Source organism: Grus americana, chromosome 2, assembly GCF_028858705.1.
Source record: "Grus americana isolate bGruAme1 chromosome 2, bGruAme1.mat, whole genome shotgun sequence".
NCBI lineage: Eukaryota > Metazoa > Chordata > Aves > Gruiformes > Gruidae > Grus > Grus americana.
This window is the reverse complement of record NC_072853.1, coordinates 112,183,813-112,204,662: the sequence shown is the minus strand read 5'-3', so window position 1 is coordinate 112,204,662 and position 20,850 is coordinate 112,183,813. Positions and strand designations below refer to the sequence as shown.

The window sequence follows — 20,850 nt, the reverse complement described above, 5'->3', positions numbered from 1 at the left end:
CACGGACCAAAACACACTTTAGTTTCAGTTTCTTCTTTAGTACCTTACTTTAGAAATCAATTTTGAAAATTAAGAAAGAGCTAGACAAACACAACAACAAAGAAAAACAAAGCAAGAAGTGGCATTATTAAAGCCATGGGTTGGGTATGTTTTAATCATATGATGTTTAACATGTAATTTAACTTGTTAGTTCAATGAAAAGTAGCAAAACTGAACTATAGTTTACTGGAATATTTTTTCAAACTAAGACTCAGGTCTTGAATTTGAAAAGAAAAAAAAGGAAAAAACAAGCTCCAGCTCCAATTACACAGTTCATATGTTGCCGCTAAGGAACAACTTCAGTTTCATACATCTTCCCTGAAGTATAAACCAAAGATGTACTGTAGAAATTCCAGGATAACTATAGAGTCCTAACAAACAGGTTGTGGTAACAAAAAGTGACACATTTCAGTACATATTCATAAGGGTTGGGGGTTATTATTGGGCTGTAATTGCAGTTGTTCTAACACCTAATAAGCCATGGCTAGAAAAACAAAGGCAGGTTAATTTGTGATTTCCTCTACTCATTCAGAGGCAAATTAAGTGTCAAACAGCTAATACAGAACATATTTCATTTTATGAGATTTTAATTTAATTCTGCACCATATCATTGATGCCTTAATGTAGGGTGGTTTATCTAAGAGGAAGAGCAATTTATAAACCTCTTTCAATTGAAATCTTTAATGATAGAATACGATAGCATAATTACAGCAATGCCTGCTAGTTCTACTATACATAAGTATCTGTCAAGCAATTCCATCATAAATATAAACCCTTATTTTAGGGGTTTATAACTCAAGTTACAAAATTTGGCTCCAGGGTGAAATTTAGGATACAACAGTTGTGCCCATCAACAATTAAACTATGACAATTATACATGTGAATACATACACATCTTTAAAGCTGCAAGTAAGAGCACCGTAACACCTTCAAAATGCCTTTTTCTTTTTTTTTTTTTTTCCAGTTGGCCATTGTTTAAGAATTTGTGCACATGTTGTAGGTATCATGTGGACATTGCCCTCTCCACATTTTTTCTGCACTTGTATTATACCTAAACTAATTCCACTAAGACTTGACAGGTTCTGGAACACATTTCCAGGAGCGTGGATAATGGAAATGATGCCATTTTTTTACCCTTTTTTTATTTAGATTCCCCCCCTCACATTTGAGAGTGTTATGAAGCTAAGGAGAAAACCACTCATACAATGAAGTCATTGATGAAGCTGAGGGTACACATTTGTATCCTGGCTGGTGTTCTTGCTGTTTTCTCTCAGAACTCTCAAATAACTTCTCAGATTCAGTTCTTTCTTTTTTCCTTTTTTTTTTTTTTTTAAAATGGGTGTTAGGACAGCAGTTCAAGTAATGGCTCTAAAGAATCCCAAATCTAACATTCCTAAGTGATACTCACACCAGGCACTGTAAAACTTGCAAGAAAACTGCTGGGTGTCTACCTCATACATACATTAAAACGTATTCCTGAAAACTGCAAAAGCATGACAAACCTTAACATCTACAAAGCAGCTGCTGGAGCCCGACAGATTATTTTAAGTTGTTTAATGGTGTATTTACATTTAATTACACTGACCACAATGGCTCCAAGGCTCCACTACCTCTCATCATTCCAATGGCGACACAAACCAAATGAGAGGAAGAATCGGCAGTTGTTAATGGAAAAATAAACAGCCGGTATCAAGGAAATTTTGAGTTTAAAGCTTGGGCTGATATCAGAGTGTATTGCTAAAACAGCTGCCTGAGTCATATCACATCACGCTAAGATCTCCTCATCTCTAACGAGCCTCTGCAGGGCCCGACTGAATCACCGCTGCACCGCGGGGTATGACGGGGAGCGGGAGCACGCTGCACCTTTCCCTAGAAGGGGCATTGTCAGAGGGGAGTACTACTCAGTGTCAGAGGGGACTACCGCTGAACGCCAAATGAGGCATAAAGCAGACATTTTCAACATCTTTTGGGGGTCTTACAGAAATCCTGGCACTTTTAGCAGTGTGGGCTGCTAGTCCCGATTTCCTGCTGTCACCCAAAAGCTCTGCCCGTGGGTGCAAGGTGCCATGCTATGGGCCGGGTTCATGGGGCTCAGGCTCCGGAGAGGGCTCAACACAGCAAGCGCAGCCAGGCAGGGTGGTCCCACATGGCACGAGATCCAGAAGCCTCCGTGAAAGCTCATGCGTGATACCCAAGTTTTGGACGACAGTCCTCTGCTGATATGGGTTAAAATATTTGCTGAGGCTCCCTACCCCATCTACCTCGCACTGAAGACAAATGCTAATTCTGCATTAGCTTCAGAAGGAGCAGGATCCCACCTTGCAAAACATCCATTCGGATTATTCACTGCACTGGAAAATCTAGGATGTCCATGTAATGACTCTGTCTGAGCCTGCCACCTTCAGCTTACAATGGTTTTTAGCAGCAAATTCAAGCATGTATTTGAGTATATTTTATGATGTGGTTGACTGTGGTGTAAATACTGATGCATCAGAGGAACTCTGAGGAATAAATCACAAGTTTCTGTACTCTCTCTTTCTATAAATACCCACTTTTCTTCTAATGCCCAAGACGACTGCAACACAGATTTATTACTTACCTCCAGGCAAATTTGCTCTGAAATTACAATTCAGTAATAGAAGACTGACCCAAAAAAACTGTTAGTAAAATATTGTGTGTGTACTTGGGCATGTAGTTAGGATTGTTAATATCAATTAATTCTGCTCACAGAGGAGGACTTGTTTTAAAACAACTTCATTTTTCTTCTGCATATATGTAATTACACAGCTGTAACTAATAGCCATAGCAAAGCAATCTGCCATCTAAACAACTAGCATTACTCTTCAAAGTATTACTTGTGCTTTTCTTCTTGTATTTTCTCAGTATGAGAGGTGATTAGTAGATATGATTAAATGTATATATCAAACCTTTTAGCGAAGTATCAAGCCCTGCTTTTGGGTTCCATTTTTAATGGTATATAGCAGTTTTCAGGACACAACGACTGTTTTATTCTGCAATGCTGATATCAGTCTCCCCATATAGAATAAGATAATATTTATTTCTACAGGATTTCACCATTACCACCCTTTTCTAATGCATGTTATCACTGTTATTCATTTCTTTTATCTTTGTGTAAACCATGTGCTCTATCACATTTGCCATTTTGTTTGGGTGACATTCCCATCAATCAAGCGATTGCCTCTGTGTGCATACATCAGCGACTATGAAAATTTACCAAAAATTTCATTATGCTTCATAGCAGTCACTGGGGGGGAGCGGGGGAAAAACCAAAACCAAACCTTTGGCACGAGAGGAAACTTTTGCTATGAAGAATCCCAAGCCTAATACAGACAAAATGCATGTTCTGTCTGGCTGTATTTCAGAGAGTTCAGCACTTTTTCATTTAGTATTTACAGAATGACAGCACACAGAATAAATGTCAGCAAAACATATAGGTAACACTTGCCAGCCACCTATTGTAACAGGAATTCCTCAGGCACCAGCCTGGGTTTTGCTTCACAAACAGATAACCTTGATGCTTTCCAAAAGTAAATCTTACTCTGCAGCAAGACTGGCAAAGCGCTCCAGGTGCATGGCTTTAAGCACTGCAAAGGTCTGTATACTTGCCCATTCTTCCAGGCAGCTGAAGCAAGGGGAAATACTTAATACTCACACATGCAGAGGAGGAATGGGAGATGGTTCGTAATGGTAGCGTCCCTCATGATGTCTTGCATCAATTGGTACAGGAGGGTGGAATGCTGGAAAGAGGTGAGGCGGATCTGAAAAAACAAGCGAGGTTCCCAGATCTGAGTATCTCCAATGACTCTTTAAAAACATTCATAAAGACGGAACAGATATCGAAAAGCCTGTGTCAACAACGCTATGACTTACGAGTCTCGTTCTCCTTCCCTGCTGTAGTCAGTCAGGTCTGCCTGAGAGGAGAGTTTGGCCCACAGTGTTTGCATGAATATGTATTTACTAATTTTAATATTCTCTTTTTATAGCTTAAATGGAAAGGGACGTAAAGAAGTCTTTAATAAATAATTACATGCCCATATGTGAAGTGTCAGATCAAAAGGACTATCAAGCCTTTCATAAGCATTCCTGATTTATTTATTTTTTATTAAAACAAGAAAAAAAATCATCCCAGGACAAAAAGCCTAAGCAGAGAATACAACACAATAAAAAAGTATATCCTCAGAGATGTAAACACAGTCCTACAATGGAAAGCAAAACTGAAGCAGCGTGGTGAGAAATGACTCTCTGGAATAAATCAGATAACGGAGTTAAAAGGGAGATGCAATTGGGAAGGGCCGTACTGGAGATGCTTCACTGCATCACACCGATGGCCACATCCGGAGGAATGTGCCTGAGGACAAGGGGACTCATTTCATACACTGCTCTTAAAAAGGAAGGGTGTTTTCTTTGTCCCCACAGCCGGAGACCCGAGGACCCACGGCTGCAGTACACTCCCTGCCCTATCTCCTCCAAGGCTTTTGCAGGACAGGAGGTTTGCAGCTGCTAGGGCTCCCATTCCCCGCTGTCTCCAGAAAGCCTCGACGACGAGGCTGACAAAAGGGGGAATGCGCCTCCGCCGCCCCCGCGGGCTCTGCACCAAGGGGCCAAGTGCAAGCCCACCCCGCAGCCCCCCACCGCTTCTGCAGCGGGATCGCCTCCCAGCTTTGGAGGACACAATGTACACGGACCACAGCTCTCCGCAGCGGCACACCAGTGCAATTTGTGTGCCTAAAGGAGGTTACACTGACCGTGCTGCTCACCGCTGCCTCCCAAATGCTCAAAATTCAAACGAGATGCTGAGCATCTCCAGCGGCATGAAACAAACCAATCCTGCCAGATTATTACCCTTTTACCACTTTGGATGAAGTCATGTGTTTATCTGACACCAAAAGCTGGAGAGTACAGACATTAGGTCATGTCATGGATTTACTGAAATGTTTCTAGGAAGGAAAAAAAAAACACCAAACCAACTTTAATTATGCACTGGCAGTAAAACTAAGCTTATTTTGGTTTTGCCTGCTGACTCATGAAGGTATCTTCTCTTTGTATTTCCTGCCTTTCCTATTCAGCAAAATGTAATCCTCCTCTTAGATTTTGTTATCTGTGAAAGCAGTTCCCTCATGCCAACTAGAAATGGTTTAAAAAAAGAAAAAAAGAGAAAGATTTTTCCCCTCAGTGTTTGTCAAAAGTTGGGTTGGTTTATTATTATGTTTTGAAGTGGGAGAAAGAACTAGAGGAACAAACCTCATGGCCCTGAGGGAGTAAACAGAGGGGATGAAGGGGAAATCGCGTAAATTCTGAGCAAATATTCCCAGTATTTCAGGAAAATCTGGAAACGTCTGACACAGCCTGTCCAGTTTCATGGCTTGTTTTTATGAAACATCACCAGCATGTGATCAGCCACAGCAAATTTCTGCCATTTAGTGACTCAGGGCTTAGGCACCGTAAATGAAAAATAACTGTGGCTTACTACTGTGAGCCCAAACTCGCAGTAGCTTTAATCCCGGTTCTGCTGCACCAACGGGACCTCAGCATGCAACCTGTTACAAGCTTTACCCCAAGCACTCCTGGGCTTCAGCAGGAGTAAAGGTGGATCACAGATGACCAGGTACCCCCATGAGCACATGGTCACCATCCAAGTGGAGGACGCTTGCTGCCACCTCCTGAAACACATTCCTCACCAGCTGCCGAAGTGGAGAAGGGTGTTTCAGCACATCTTCCCGCCTGCCCTGTTCCCCACTTCGCTGGTATTTGACTACAGCAGCATAAGCCAAAGGGAGGAAGTTTTAAAGCAGATGTCTGGCATTTTACCATAAAAACACTGCCACCATTTTTTCAGGGAAGGAGCAAGTCACTCATGCCCTTGTAGATGCACAGGCAAGTCCTTCTGTGCCCTACGCATCTCTGAAGAGCAGGTGTGGGGACCACATGTGAGACCACAGAGATTTTGCCACCCTTACTCATCTCAGACAGGGTGGGCTCCACCTGGCCAAGGTAAGCAATCCCAGTCAGGACACCAAGCCTCCTCACTATCCCAGCCTGAGCACCTACCCCCGAAAGGCAGTCCCAGTATTTACCCAGTGAAACAGCATTTAACCCTCCTTAATGCAATCATCTACCTTCCCCTATCTGGGAAATGGAAAATTAGTATTAAACGACCCAAAAAAGGTATTTCCTTTTGTGGGGCCTATGCAGCATAGAGCGCGCCAACAAGTTGTATTTAACACATGGGATAAAAATCTCCAAGAACACCTTTCTTGAGTCCTCTCACATTGAGCTCCTTTGTATATCTTGGTTGCATCTTGTTTGCAGTTTCCATCTGGGAAACAGCCATACTCCATCAGGGCACAGGGAGCTGTCTCCGTCAGCCCCGCGCCGACTGGAGCAGAGCTGCATATCAAAACCCAACATAATTATCCATCTCACAGTTTATTATTTACACATGAGCAATACAGCTGGTGAACATCGTAACTCAAGCATATGTGTAATAAGTTACTACACTGTAGCCATCTCCTGTTGCAACCCTTAAGAAAAACCACATGATGACTTTTCCAAAGTCAGGCTAAAACTGCTGAAGCAGAATAAAGTGCCACTAAACCTGGCTACCTCCTATTTATCATATAATTTCCTGACTGATGGTTCCACAAACCAGCTGCTAAGTGCTGTGTACTCTACTGTCAGCAGACTAACATGCTAAATGGCAGACAGGGAGAATAATGTGCAGAACTAGTGGAGTCAATTTTACGGAGGGAATTAAAATTCTGCCGTGTTTGGGTCAGCCCTCAGCGCAGAGGTAAGCAGTAAATTCTGCGTGCTTGGGGGTTCAAAACACTCCACTTTGAAGAGTGTTGAATATTTATATGGAAAGAGTCTTAGATCAAACAGAAACCTGCCAAAGCACCCATCGTCCAGGGCTTCATTCGGAATTTACTTGAAACTCCATAAAAATGTAAGCAGTTGACATGTATTTATATGGAAATACATAGTAAGAGGTTTGTGAAGCAGTAACTCAGGCCGTAGCCAGGTTCCCATTGCTTTTTCATATCCCACCCAACAACTCTTTCATTAAAGGCACCATCAGAATATTATGGGCACATTCTGCCAATACTATCTATGTTGTAGCTGAGTAAAGAACAAGTGAGAATACTCACAGGCTAGAACTGAATCTGGACCTACCCAACTCTTGGCTGGTTGTGAGATGCTCTACCCATCTGAAAAAACAGGAGGCAACTTCTTGTAAATGACAGGACAGTTGCTCTGACTGTAACGACATTTTCACATTTCCCACTTAAAGTGTGAGGAAAAAACTCTTAGCAAACAGTAACAGCTCTCACCAAAACAAATAGACAAAATCTAACTTCCTAGGGAAATTATTTATTACCATTTGCAACTTCTTAAAAATTCTGGCTGAGATGCAAACTACCACAGCGTATGCCAGGCAATTTTCTTACAGACGTCCAAAGGCAACCGTGAATTCCTGGACCAATCCTTTAACAAACCCTTACGTCCTTGCAGAGACTCCCTGACATAAGAGGGACAGATGCTGCCTGTGTATTTGGAAGCCCTCATCTCCATTTCAGCAGAAGTATCTGATTCTCTGCTTAAATCTCACTATTTTCAAGAACCCATAAGGACATGGCCAGGGCACTGGAAACATGCTTAAACACATTCCTTGCACATTGCTGAACTTGGTAGCTGTTGCCTTCTCCTGAATTTTCTGCTGCCTACTACTATAAGCTTCCGTTGGATGCTCTCCTGTCTCCTGTATAGCTAACAGGGTCTCCTCAAAACAAAATGGGAGTTACACCTGTCTGAAATGCTACAAACTCATCAATTTTAGCACTGTGAGATTTTCTGGAAAATATGTCAATTTATGCTGACTTTTTGTTGTGTAAAACGTGCAATTTTATTTCTTCTTCAAGAATCTTTCTTGCCTTCTTAAAGAAAGTGAATAGGATCATCTCTCTCAAATTACAATCACTCCCATACAGGAAAAAAAAAAAAAAAGAGACCCACACTTGTTCTCTGAAAAGTCAGAAACCTAGGGCTCCTCTACAGCATCAAGGGAAAGAAACTGGGAGAAATGACAGGCATGTTCCTTGCTGCTGAACAGCAAAACCTGAACTGAAGTCTGATGAGACGTAGCCAGCCAGCAGCGATTCACTGTAAGACTTTGTGGAAAGGTAGATGGTGACAAGTGGCTCAAAGGCGCTGTGCAACACCTTGAGACAACGGCAAAGAGTTAGGCTGCTCCAAAGTGCACTGAGGCTACTTTCTGTAGACTCTGTAGTCCCCCAAATAAGCCCTACTCAGCTAGGGGATCACTACTTTTGGAAAGTTCAGCTTTAGTGGTAAGGCTAGTAAAACACTTTGCCCTTAGCTAAGTGACTCACTCGAGCACCTTGTGATTCCTGCCAAACCCTTGAGGAAGACGGCTGATGAAATGACAGGCTGCATTTTTCAGCATGTCAAGAAAACATTTGCTACTGTAGAAAACGCCTGCATCGGCTTGAATGTGCCCAGTGCGGCCCTGATGCCTGCACCTGTGTCATGAGATCAGGGCCAAGCAGAGACAGGACTCAAGCCCAACACAGGAAGCCCTCATTATGTTTTAGCAGATTTGTCCTCAGGACAATCAGCTCACCAAATTAAATATCAGAACTGAGCCAGGTGGAAAACTCTATCTCAGATATAACCTCATTTGAGGTGAAATCTCCTTCCCACTTAAATTCATTACAGTCTTGATGCTGAACTCTGTGGTACCAAGCTTTCACACCAGATGTAACAGAAACAATATCAGGCAAAATATAGCCTCCCCGCTAATGTCTTTTCAATACGCACAACAGTTTTGAAGAGTTTGCCAACAAATTTCTACACTTCCTTTGGTTCATAAGCTGATCACCAGATGGGAATTTTCTAATATTCAGGTTTGCAGAGTCCCTATGGGCACCACTGTTTCTTCATGTACATTCGCTTCCACTGATCTGAACTTAATGGTATTGCCAGGTTTTATGGCAAGAATTAGGTTCTTTTTTGCCAAGCAAAGATCTTATTTGGGATTTTTGTTTAATTACAGCTTGCATTAGGGCTCAATAAGAGCACATGTTGTCTTTGGGGGTTTTTTTAGTCCTCTTTCAAAAGGGGTGAGTTATGTTCTCTATGTATGCTTATACAGAGGCTTTAATCAGGAAGAAAAATGACTGAGCCACAGCCACACGTTAATGCATGCACTTAACTTTGTGCACTTTGAAGAGTCTCCCTATGGTGACTGAGGTTGCTGCTTCAGCGTGGCTGGTTGCCATCTGAAGCACTGCTTATTTGCAGGCTGATCCACAGATGTGCTGCAGCCAGTTATCTCAGGAGGCTTTTGCATGTGTGTGTGTTGGTGCGCGCATGCGCATGCTTCCAATGTGGGTTGTCACGTGGATGGCACTACTCACTATCTATCTGACTCATGGATGGCAATGTCATGTTGACATGGATGGCACTACTCACTATCTGACTCTAAAGAGAAAGAGGTTTTTTTTTTTTTTGGGGGGGGGGGAGAAAAAGACATGTCAAAACAAAAAAAAAAGCAAATAAATGGATAAAGCCAAGAAATGGACAGAGGGAGAGGGAGAGAAAGGATTTTTCATTGGTAAGTCCTCTCCAGTTCAGGAACACTAAATGTTAATTGTGATCACATGCAGTAGATATAACACTTCCAGAGAAAAAAAACCACAGTTTTCAATCAGATCATGTCCCTTCTGTGTGTCTGTGTTTATTAACGATGATCAACTTCCCTCCTTACCCTCTGCTTGTGCTTGCAGTGCCTGTGCACTGATCTTAAAAATAAACCACAGGAGTTCCAGCCCAAACCCCACAAACTAGAGCACAGCTCCAGCTCTGCACCTCTTGTTATGGCTGAAAAATAATTTCTGCTTTTGCAAAGCTGAAAATTAAGACTTCAAGGCAACTTAGATCCCTGCCATACATTTTACCACTTTTTAGTTTGTAAACTTAAACACTTTGTGGGAACACGTTTTATTGTTTTTAGTAGTTCCACAACAACCATCCTGCCAAACACATGAAGGAGGAGCAGCTATCGGTGTGCTGGAAGAAAAGTGGCTGGAAATTATTTCATCAGCTGGCACTGAGAGGTCTTTAATATGCCAAATTTGCTGCAGGTATTGGCTAAATAACTGCTGGATTGATTTCAGTTTGAATGCTTTATTATTCCTCCCAGTCACTGCAACTCTGCTGTCTGAGGAGCAGGACTGCCTTCTGGAATACTAAGTAAACTTCCTCAAGTCCATTCAACTGACTCCCTGCCATGTGCCCATCCAAAAAAGTAGTACAAGACAGACTTGTATGGTAATAAATAGATCGCATGTACAAAACACCTTGGACTCAAGATTCTCAAATTCTTTAAGAACGTAATTTGTGATTCATCACAGACCAGTGACTTAAAAATCACTGTCTCTATTGGGACAGACTCAGCAAGTAAGTGAAGGAAGGACTCTGTGCTGCCCTGATCATGCAGTTGTGAACCTGGTGAGCAGGGTGGGCACAGTACTGCCACCCCACAGCTCCTCCCCCCGGACACACATTTTTAGAGGAGGAAAGCCAAGGCACCCCAGCAGCACAGTTTCCCCAAGAACAAACTGTAAATTGGTGGAAATACACCAGGAATATCCCACCTCAGTAGCTTCTTCCACCCAAACAACACTGGCTGCTTCATCCTGTAAGCAACCTTAGAAAACCCTCATGAACATGAGCAACAGTTGCATATAGCCAGCACCTGTACATTAGCCCATGCTTTCAGGAAAAGACAATGCCAACGAGACATCTTGGTGACATCACCATGTTACTTGGAGGGAAAATAATTTCATCTAATGCAGCTGGCTCTTGGTATAGCACAGCTCATCTTTTTCATAACCTCTGGATCCCATGCAGCATTTCTTAACAAACTTAATGTGGTCTCCACAAGAAAAAGACAAATTGTCCTCTGCTGGGAAACTGACAAAAGAAATCCCTCCCTCCGATGGATTCTCTGCAGAAAAAAAAAAAATTCAGCTTCTGCCTTGCAACATGCTTGCTGTTTTGCTGTTGCTCCTCCTAACTTCTTGTGCCACTGCACCTCAGCGCACCCTCCATCGCTTAAAAATCCACTCCCAGGAATTACGGAAAACAAAACAAGCATCCATGTTTAACTCTCACCAACCCCAGACAAGTGGTTTCACCCAGCTGTTCTGGAATGCTTCCCACCTTTGATTACACATGCGTACGAAGGATCACATCCTCAGCATCTCCTCCTCTACAAGCAGCAAATAACTGGATGCATAATCACAATATATACACAAATAATTTGCACCTATGTACGTGTGCATACCCATTTCTGTAACACACAGGAAATTCCAGTGGTTGAAGGTGAGCTACAAAGTGGAAACTGAGGAAATGAAAAGATCATAAAAGAAATAAATCCTGATCCACACTGGAGGGACTAAATGAGAAATCTCACAGCAAGGCTCTCAACTCCAAACTACTCCTAAGCAGAAGTTTAACATGGGCTTCCTGTCCAGTGGGAACGAGGAGCTGCCACACATCAGATGATTGGCTATTCCCTATGGCTCAATACAGCTCAAGGAAAGCATTCGAGTACCCTGCTATCAGCTGCACGCATTAACTCAGCAATGACAAATATCTGTAAGATGCAGAGGTAAATATGGCTACGGCGAGAGAAGAAATCTAGAAACTAGAAAAAATCTAGAAATATCCTTGTATTGCTGCTGATTTGATGTGAGAACAAATAAAGACAAGCTGGGTAATTCAACAAGCTTTGGTGACACTCTTAGAAGTTTGTAAAGCAGCAGCATGAGTCAGTCTGCAAATGTTATTTGTTTAAATGACACTTTAGAGACTCGTGCGCTCTTCTGTGTACCAGAATCACATTTAAAAGCTATTTGAAAGGCCAAACCTTGAACAGTTGGGTATCAGTATAGCACGATGAAAATCACTGTAGCTAAACAGATTTCCAGCAGCTGAAGGTCTGGACCACAGGGTGAAAGACTTGGAAATAGTTTATACTTAGCTGCTTTGATGAGTAATTTATGGCATGATAGGAATTAGAGAGGGAAAAGTATAATTAGATCAATTATGTCTATTTTTAGATATTAAGACAGTTCAGATTCTATGGGATGCACAATCAGATGAACACTTGGAGAGATTTCTTTTTCCCTGCTGTTCAACCTGATTTTTTAAAATTTAATCCAAATATTCATAATTATTTAGCTTCTCTCTGTACCATCCTTAGCAATTACTCTCCTTCTGTGGTGTTTACACTCTTCAAGCTGTTGCAGATGAGCAGATAGTTATCACATGTGCTGTCAGGCCACTCGATAATATACATTTATTGCATTCTTTAATCTCTTTGTCTATATTCTAAATTAATCACAGTGACTTGTTTTTGCTCCCTGGGTTTCTTCCAGCTTGGGAGAGATATACAGTTGTCACCCCTGCACTCTTGGGCATCAGGTTTTCACGTAGGCTGACATGACACTGCTTAGGAAGAGGCAGCCTTACAAATTTATAATACAAATAACCTATTTCTGGAAATTTCTCTTTCCAGGAGGGGTATGTGTTTCTTATACACAACCCCAAATACCATTACCTTTCATTTTCCCCACTATGAGACAGTGCCTTCGTCATGTGGCAGTGACCTAACCTACAATTTCTAGGGGACTGCTGGTGAAATGGGCACTGCTCAAGTCAAGTAAGGGCAACACAAACTGGCTTTTGGTTATTTCTTCTTGACACTTCTCAATACTTGAAGCTAGTTTCTTCCTCCTTGTTCCCTGGTCCTCCCCTAGCTTCTTAGAGAGTTTCATTTTTATGTTGCGTACTTTTTGCTTCATATCATTACTGAAGATGGAAAGTACAGCAAGTTCCCTTGATTTGCCATACTGACATTTATCCTAAGTGCTCAATCAGCCTATTTTTGAGAATGTCATATTGTCGATATTCCAGTCAATCTGAGTTAGTTTTTTCAAGCCAAGCTTTGAAGCAAATATTTTTAATGAAAAGGGCCATAGTCAAATTACATCACTTCCCTGTGCCTCAGTCTGGTCACTGTTAACACAGAGACAGCCTTTCTGAGGCACGCTGACCCACTTCAGTGAAAAGTCCCAATGAAGAGCTAGAATAACAGTATTTTATCCACTACCCATTACCTATTTAATTCCTTAAAAAGGGTGGTTCAATTGCCTAAAACTGCTCATTCTTTATGAATCTCTCTTGGGTTTTGCTCATGATCTTTTATTAAGTTTGTATTTCTTCACAGACAACTTCTTTGTTTCCTGTTACTCAGAGGGTAAGAGTATCTGCGTTAGAAATAAACATGCTTTCGGTTGGATTTTTAGTATTATTAAGATCCCCCCATTTCCTCTTACCCACCAAAGGGCTCTTCTCTCTATAGCATATGGGAAGTTCCTAACAAAGTCATATGAACATCTTCACCTTCGTCCCCTCTCTTGTTCTCTGCTGACATAGGGGCAGGATCCAGCCTACACTTCTCTTGCTTTGGGAACTTGCTTACCAAAAGTGGCCAAGCCTCTACATCACCCATTTACAGCTAGCACTACCACTGAGAAATGGGATGAAGGGCACATATGTCTGAGCGTACTTGTTTCAAAACACAATCAGAATCGGCAACCTTAGCTCAATTAATGCTCATGGTCCTTACACCCTGTGAGGAAAGCCCCAAGTTAGCAGCATGATGTGTCAAACACAGATGCTGCACCTGGTCGCATCAAGCTGCCTCACTGCTAGGACTCAAGTGTCATGGACTACATGGGTAGGTCCAGCCTCACCAGGGAGAAAAAACACTCCTGTTCAAGAGAGAAAAGGAAAACTGGAAGAATGGAGACATGAACAGGAAGCATACAAATACAGCAGCAGGCAAAGCAGTCCACGGCATTAGCAAAGATTTTTCTGCATAGCAACAGCACAAAAGCAAACTCTTCAGGACAATTTCCATTTTTACATCACCTGCCTACGGTGCTTGCCGCAATAGGGTCCCAGCCTCTGACTGAGCTTTTTGGCACTACCATAGATGATTATATAACAGCACCACTTCCTCCAGCCTCCAGTCCAGGTGGACCAGAGAAAAGTTACATTACCTGCCTATGCACAGCTATGTTCTTCAGCTTGGTGATTAAGGGAGAAGATGGGAGAAAATGTAGAATTAGATGGAGCACAACCCCACAAATATGGGAGAAGTGGGAAAGGACCGTTCTTCTGCACCCCAAGTGGGTAAGGGAGCACTAAAGAGGAGGCCACTGCTTTTCATTCCTCTACATCCTAGAGGAGAAGCCAAGGGTGCTACAAGGAGACAAGAGGGGCCAGAAGAGGGGAAAGATGGCCAAATGAGGATGAGGCGCCTAGACCACCATCCCCTGCCACATGGCCAACTGCCACAGGAGGCTACGGACACCAAAATGGCTTCAGGGAGAAAGTCACAGAAGAGAAATGCAGTAAGGGTCCAAATGTGTAGGAACCACTTAAGGACTGGGAAATTCCTAGCTGCAAATTTTTGGAAGCTGGGGGCAAAAGGAGAGGAGAATCACCTGCCATGTTCTTACATCAACTCCTGGGCATCTGCTTTTGGTGATTGCTTAGAAAGGATACCAGGCTAGACGGACCTGTGGGGTGGGCCAGTATGGCCTCTCATGCTCTGTGCAGTCCCGGCATGCTCCCCAAGGCCAAGATGGCTGCAAATCCCGTCCCCCGACGCTCAACCAGCACATCACCAAGAGCAGTGCCCAAGCTGCAGGACTTTAGCCCATAGAGCTCTGCAGCACAAGCAGGAAGATTTCCCAAGCCACTACAAGCCCATCTTTTGCTTGTACATTTGCACAACATGCCGCACAAAAGAGGGCTTTGGACTACAGCTAACGTCAAGCACATGGTGGTTAATAAAAATAACTTAAGATGTCTGTCCCCTGCTCACCGAGACGCAATCCTCCCTTCTGCATTTCTGCACAGAGTTCAGATGTAATCTGGCTATAGGAAAATGGGGGACTTCACAGGGGACTTAATTTACCCTCCAGCAGCAGTAAGAGGGGACAGCTCTCCTCAGTCCCACCCTCTGACAATCTTGGAGCTTTTCCAACGCACTAAGCGCCAGTTTCCTGCCAGTGAAGTGTTTGATGGTCTACTAAATGCAATGGCACTCGGAGAGGTATAGTAACCCTCCATATGGAAAAGCCATTCGACACAAAGGTTGGAGGTCAAAAGTTTAAATGTTCATGACAGAGATGACAGCAGTCCTTTTCTGGTCAATAACATCAAAGGATTTGCCAGCTCTTAATGCTACTATTGTCACTTGTTTGGATCCTATTGAAATTCTAGCATATTTATTGCACTCTGGGAGCATAAAGACTTTTTGTTTGTTTTAATCTCTATGCTGAACCCAAGGAGTCTGAAGTGTTGTGACTCCCCTTGCTCCCAAGGAGAATGCGCAGGGAAACAATGCCAGAGGATGCGGCATTGTAGTCCCAACCAACTTGGCGCTTTCTTCCCCACCAAAAAATATAAATGATGGATGGAAACATATGGTCTGGATTGGACAGGGCTGGAAATCTCTGCTCCTGAACTCCCCACATGACCGGTTTTAATTGTTTTGTGCTATGGCAGGGGGTGAAAAGCGCTCCCTGCCCTCAAGATCTCCTTTTTGCCAAGCATTGTTGAGAAACGTTGTGCTGCAGCCGACTAACGTTCCCATTAGGCACAACTGCGGCGGAGCCGGGAACAGCAGCGAGGTTCTCCAAGATGAACTGTAGTGCCATAACCACAAAGAGTATCACTTCACCCAGCCCTCCTTCACTCTCTGAACTTCTGCTTGTGGTTAGGCAGAAACTTATTACCAGAGCTCTGCAGTGCATGTTCCCAGCATTGTATCAGCCATCGATACCTCGTGCCTTGCCAGGAGCAGGATCCAAGTTCATTTGTTACTACCTTCCTCAGATTCCTGTTCCCCTCTCCACAATGAGGATTAGCAGTTTAAGTTATGTTGCTGACCTCCATCTGGCTAGGCAGAAACAGATGTCTGCGCGCTTGGGCATGATCTTATTTCAAAGTGGGGACTCTGGGTTACTAATGACGTTATAAAGGCAATAGCATATGTTGGCTCTCAACAGTCCATTGTCTAATTGGGATGGTTTTAATCAAATATGAATGTACCCAAGTTTTCGCAGCTAATGAATAAATCCCCTTTTTAAATAACAACAGTAATTTTGAGCTCTCCATCGAGGCAGCATCCCGAGGAATGCCTACACGAGCAGCAGCCATCACGGAAGGCCCACAAGAGACTGCAGCGACATCCGCCGCAGCCCAGTTCGTTTTTTAAACAGCTCCTAACTGCCCTTCCCAGAGGTAAGCTGCAGCCAAATTGTTTTCCTTCGCTTCACAAACCAGATATGCATGGCTTATTTGAACAGCCCGAAAGTTTACTTTAGTCTCTGTTTAAATACCTTCTACCACATATTTCAAACAAACAGTTCACTTCATTAGAAAGGCAAACAGCGTAGCCGCAGAATACGAGCACTTGAGGAGAACCACGCCGGGCAGAGAAATCCTCTGCCCCTGTGTAAACACCACCTACTCTGCAGCTCCAGGCAGCATCCGCCTGCAACGCCACTTCAAAAGCCTTTTCATAAATACTTCACACGTCTGTTTGTAAGTAAATGATAACCCTGAAGAGATTATCTGCGGGGCTGAGAGCCCCGATGACTATCATCACCACCGCGGCACAGCAAAGAAAGAAAAACCAAAACCTTCGCTGCCAGCCCTGGGTGAGTTATGAAACTCTAATAAACTCGGTGGCAATCCAGTAACATCAGCTAAACCTGTTAAACTGGAAAAGCAGTGCTGCTTTGGTAGCCTGCTTTGGCGTATTCAGCTCCACAAAGGGAAGCAAGCTTTACCCTTAGCCATAGAAAGGTTAGTTTGCCTCCATCGTTATTTAAACGAGTCATTAAATTGGCTCATGGCACAGAGTTGTACAAAAGAGCGAGAAAACTGCACAGTCAAAAAATCACTAGATAAAGCACTAAGCTATTTCTTTCTGGATAAAATACACATGGTGGCTTGAATGCCTCAAGAGTGCAAGACTTACTCTTGAATCTCAGAAACAAGTATGAAAGAAGGAAATATAATAAAAGACAAGTGGACACAGAGAGAAGGAGAGGCGACAGAAGGCAGCAGTGCTAGGAGGCTCCTGTTCCCTGCCTCCCCCTCCCACCCATGCGGCTCCTGGGGACACTCGCCTCTGAGCAGGGAATACACCTTCGAGAAAGCCAAGCAGCTCAGAAACAGAGTTTGCTGTCCCTCCCTGCTGTTTTTACTGCTTTGTGCCAACTGAAAAGGTTTAATCAAAATACTGGCATTTGCAGGTTTGAGGGAAAGGACACAAGATAGCTCACAACAAGTAAGGGCACTCTCACCACGTCCATCACTACTGTCGTCAGAGCGATCACAGCAAGCTATTAGGACAGCATCTTTTGGCATCATTCATAAAGCACAGACCCAAGTATGCCCAGAAATTTAGCATAACCTTAAAAAATGAATTATCAGCTATCTATATGCTCTTAAATCCATTCTCAGGCAAAAAGAAACAACCAAAAATCTAAAAATCCTTCAGAAAGTTCGTAAGCAGAGACTGACTGCACCTGGCTGTAGGGTGAGGGTTCACAAGCCATGAAAGCGCTGAAGTTATTCCAACTATCACGTAAAAAGAAGAGGAACAGGTAACATTATTATTAGGGGAAATCAAGTATTGTCAAGTACGGACATGAAGGTTAGGACATCTCAGGAACTATAATGTTAACCTTGCAGCAGCTCAAAACACAATTTTCAGTTATTTTCATTCTTAGGGTGAAATTAAGTCCCACTAAATCAATGACTGTTTTATCATTAATTTCAATGGAGTCAATGTAGCCAGCTCCTGTGATTTTATCAGGAGTCTTTTTTTTCTTTTCAGGGGGTTTTTTCTTTTTTTTTTTTTTTTAAAAAAAACTTCCAGTCTATTCAGTCATGTCACTAAGTAAGAATCTCAGCTTTCATTTTAAAAAAAAACCCCCGACCAAAAAACCCACACATATGTTTCCAGCTGTTATGGTTGCAGAGAAAAGCTGGAAAATGAGAAAACCCCAGGTTTCATAACCTGTGAACAAATAAAAAGATCCAACAAAACCACACATGAGCAGGTACAGGATCTTTCAATAGGCACTGAAGCATTTTGCATGCTTACATACACAGTATTATTATCTGAACACCTAGGTACTTAGGGATGGCAGGACAGTACATCTGTGTTACGAATGGTATCTGTTGGTGTTAAAATCTCTGGGTTTTAACTGTGATCACCTTTAAAGTTGTTTGCACAGGTTTTGGTCCAAACCAGAATTGCACATCACATATCAATGATTTTCGTACTACATAGATGCTTCCTGTACAAAGGGTATTTTTCTGTCCTCTCTATTAAGAGTTGAGGATTCTTCTACATTCTGCTTTAAGACTATAATCTGGGTTTATGAGGATTGTTTACTAAAAAGATGTGAGGTAGAAAGAGACTTTCTGAGCATTTCAGTGGAAAGGCTGAATTTAGGTTTAAAGTGGAAATAAAAAAAATCTTATGTTTCAGCATGACCTAGAGAAAAGAACAGTCTTATCCAGCTATTTGAGGGGCTACGGTAATGCAAGTAATAAATTTACTATTATTATTACAACTGATAACACAAGCTGAGCTAATGGAACTAAAATATCTTTGAAACCAATTCTTGGAGAGCTGATAATATTAACATTTAGGTGCCAGGAGTTGGGGATTTCCCAGCGTACCAAGTTGGTTGACTTACTGATACTAAAAATAGGGATCTAAACCCTGCTGCTCTTGTGGGTTATGTACAAACAATATGATTTTTTTCAAGTAACTCTGATCCATTCAGAAGGGTAAAAAAAAAATATAATCCATTTCGTTCAAGATGTTTATGGCCTGAGGCTTTTCTAATACAAAAAGGGGAAAAACAATTTATTTTTCATTATGCCATTCCCCAATCTTCGACTTGAAACAGACCACTTCTGTAGAAGTTTTTTTAGAACATTCCAGCCAGTTCTCCGCTGCAGTTTTTGTTCCCTGGCACATTCAGCTACTAGCTGAAATTTGCCTGGCCATTCTCCTTAAAGCATCTTCAGCAGGAGTAACTTTAAGTTTTACAAGACTTAACGGACAACAGCATCATTTATTCCTTTATTGCACACATTTATTTCATGTTATTAATAGCAAAATAAGAATAGTTTGCATGTGCAAGTCCCAGTTCTACCTTCTGTTTGATGACCCAAATCAAGGAGGAGATGCACCAGCCTGACCTGGTATTTAAAAGACACCTCCTAAATTTTATTTCTCAGAGTGATCTGGCTCAGCTTTTGCAAGAAGTTATACCTACCCAAACAGCACATCACTTTGTTGGGTCAAGGTGCCAGAGTTAATCTAAGCTCCATCCCATGCACCAGCCAACAGACTACAGCTTGCCTTCCAAATCCGGTACACCCTCTTGCCAGAAATGGACAAGGTCCATGGAAGAGTCAGTTCTGAGGTAAGGAAATCATGCATCCTCTGACCCACAAACACAGGAAAAGCATCATCTCATCTTTCTCTGCAAGTGTTATTTCTGCTCCTTTCTTTACTTGAGCAGTCTGCAATTAGTTTCATTTCACCTACTCATACTGCAGCAATAAAAACCTCAAATGAGCTAAAGAGAACAACTCGTGTAAGCATCTTATGAACATACTTTAAAGAGTGAAATACATAACAAGCATTCACTGAAGAAATCCAGGTCTCTCTTAGCTCCACGAGAGATCACCATGGCTTGTCTTTTCCAAGTGTTTAACTTGGGGTGACATCTCTTTGGAAAAAATGACCTCTCACTTGATGCCCAGCCCAGGGTCATCCTCGAGAGACTCTCAATCACGCTTGAGTTCAGCAGCCTTCTTGATAGAGGAATGTGAACAAGCGGCATCAACAATAGCCTGTGCTCCTAGATTCCTCTTGGTGACATATTCTCATTAGTCAAAATGAGATGGCAACACTTCACTGATGTTTACAATAATGGTGGCACAAGCTGCCTTTCAGTACAGATGAAGAGCAAATAAGAGGGGCTTGTCCCTTTCTCATGTGCAAACACAATCAAGGCTATGAAGCAGCAACAAATATATTTAGCATTTTTTTCAGTTCACCAAAATGGATCTCCAAAACTTACTGAACAGTCCCAAACGGTTAAAGCAGGTGGGAGCTGGTAACTTGTTTTGTATGGGCCTGCAGATTCATTAGTATATCATGGGTAGATCTTTGGGGGTACCAATGACAGAGACAATCACTAACAACAAACCTTAAACTGGGACGCAGTGAACAATCCTGTGGTGAGGTACAGTAGAAGATGAGACCAACAGAAGATGTTTCAAAAGGACTAGCAAATGCCACCTTCTCTTCCATGCACAAGGCCGGTCTGTTCTGGCAGAAATCTAAAAAGCTGCTTCCTAAAGCACCCAGGCTATAAGCTCCGTGCCATGCAGACGTGGCATGTAAATCCTCAGGACAAGAGGGACATGCCTTTCCTCTGCTCTCACCTGAAAGATTCTGGGAAGGTCAAAATGAGGCAGTAACAACCAGGACTCAACAGAGTTGAGAGTCAACACTTAAGCACCAGGCAGGTCACGGGCGACTCAGGGAGGGGAGGGCTGACCCATCATGCCAGGCACATGCAG

General features: G+C 42.6%; 1 protein-coding gene across 4 annotated transcripts in view; it reads right to left on the bottom strand.

The window, feature by feature from the left end:
• The window catches only part of GLI3 (GLI family zinc finger 3), a 216,120-nt gene that overhangs the window by 93,803 nt on the left and 101,467 nt on the right, over positions 1–20,850 (bottom strand). For all 4 annotated transcript variants that reach the window (XM_054814362.1, XM_054814364.1, XM_054814363.1 and 1 more), the window contains one exon: positions 3,713–3,818. In XM_054814362.1, the coding sequence (XP_054670337.1) occupies positions 3,713–3,818 (106 nt within the window). The remainder of the gene's footprint in view (positions 1–3,712; positions 3,819–20,850) is intronic.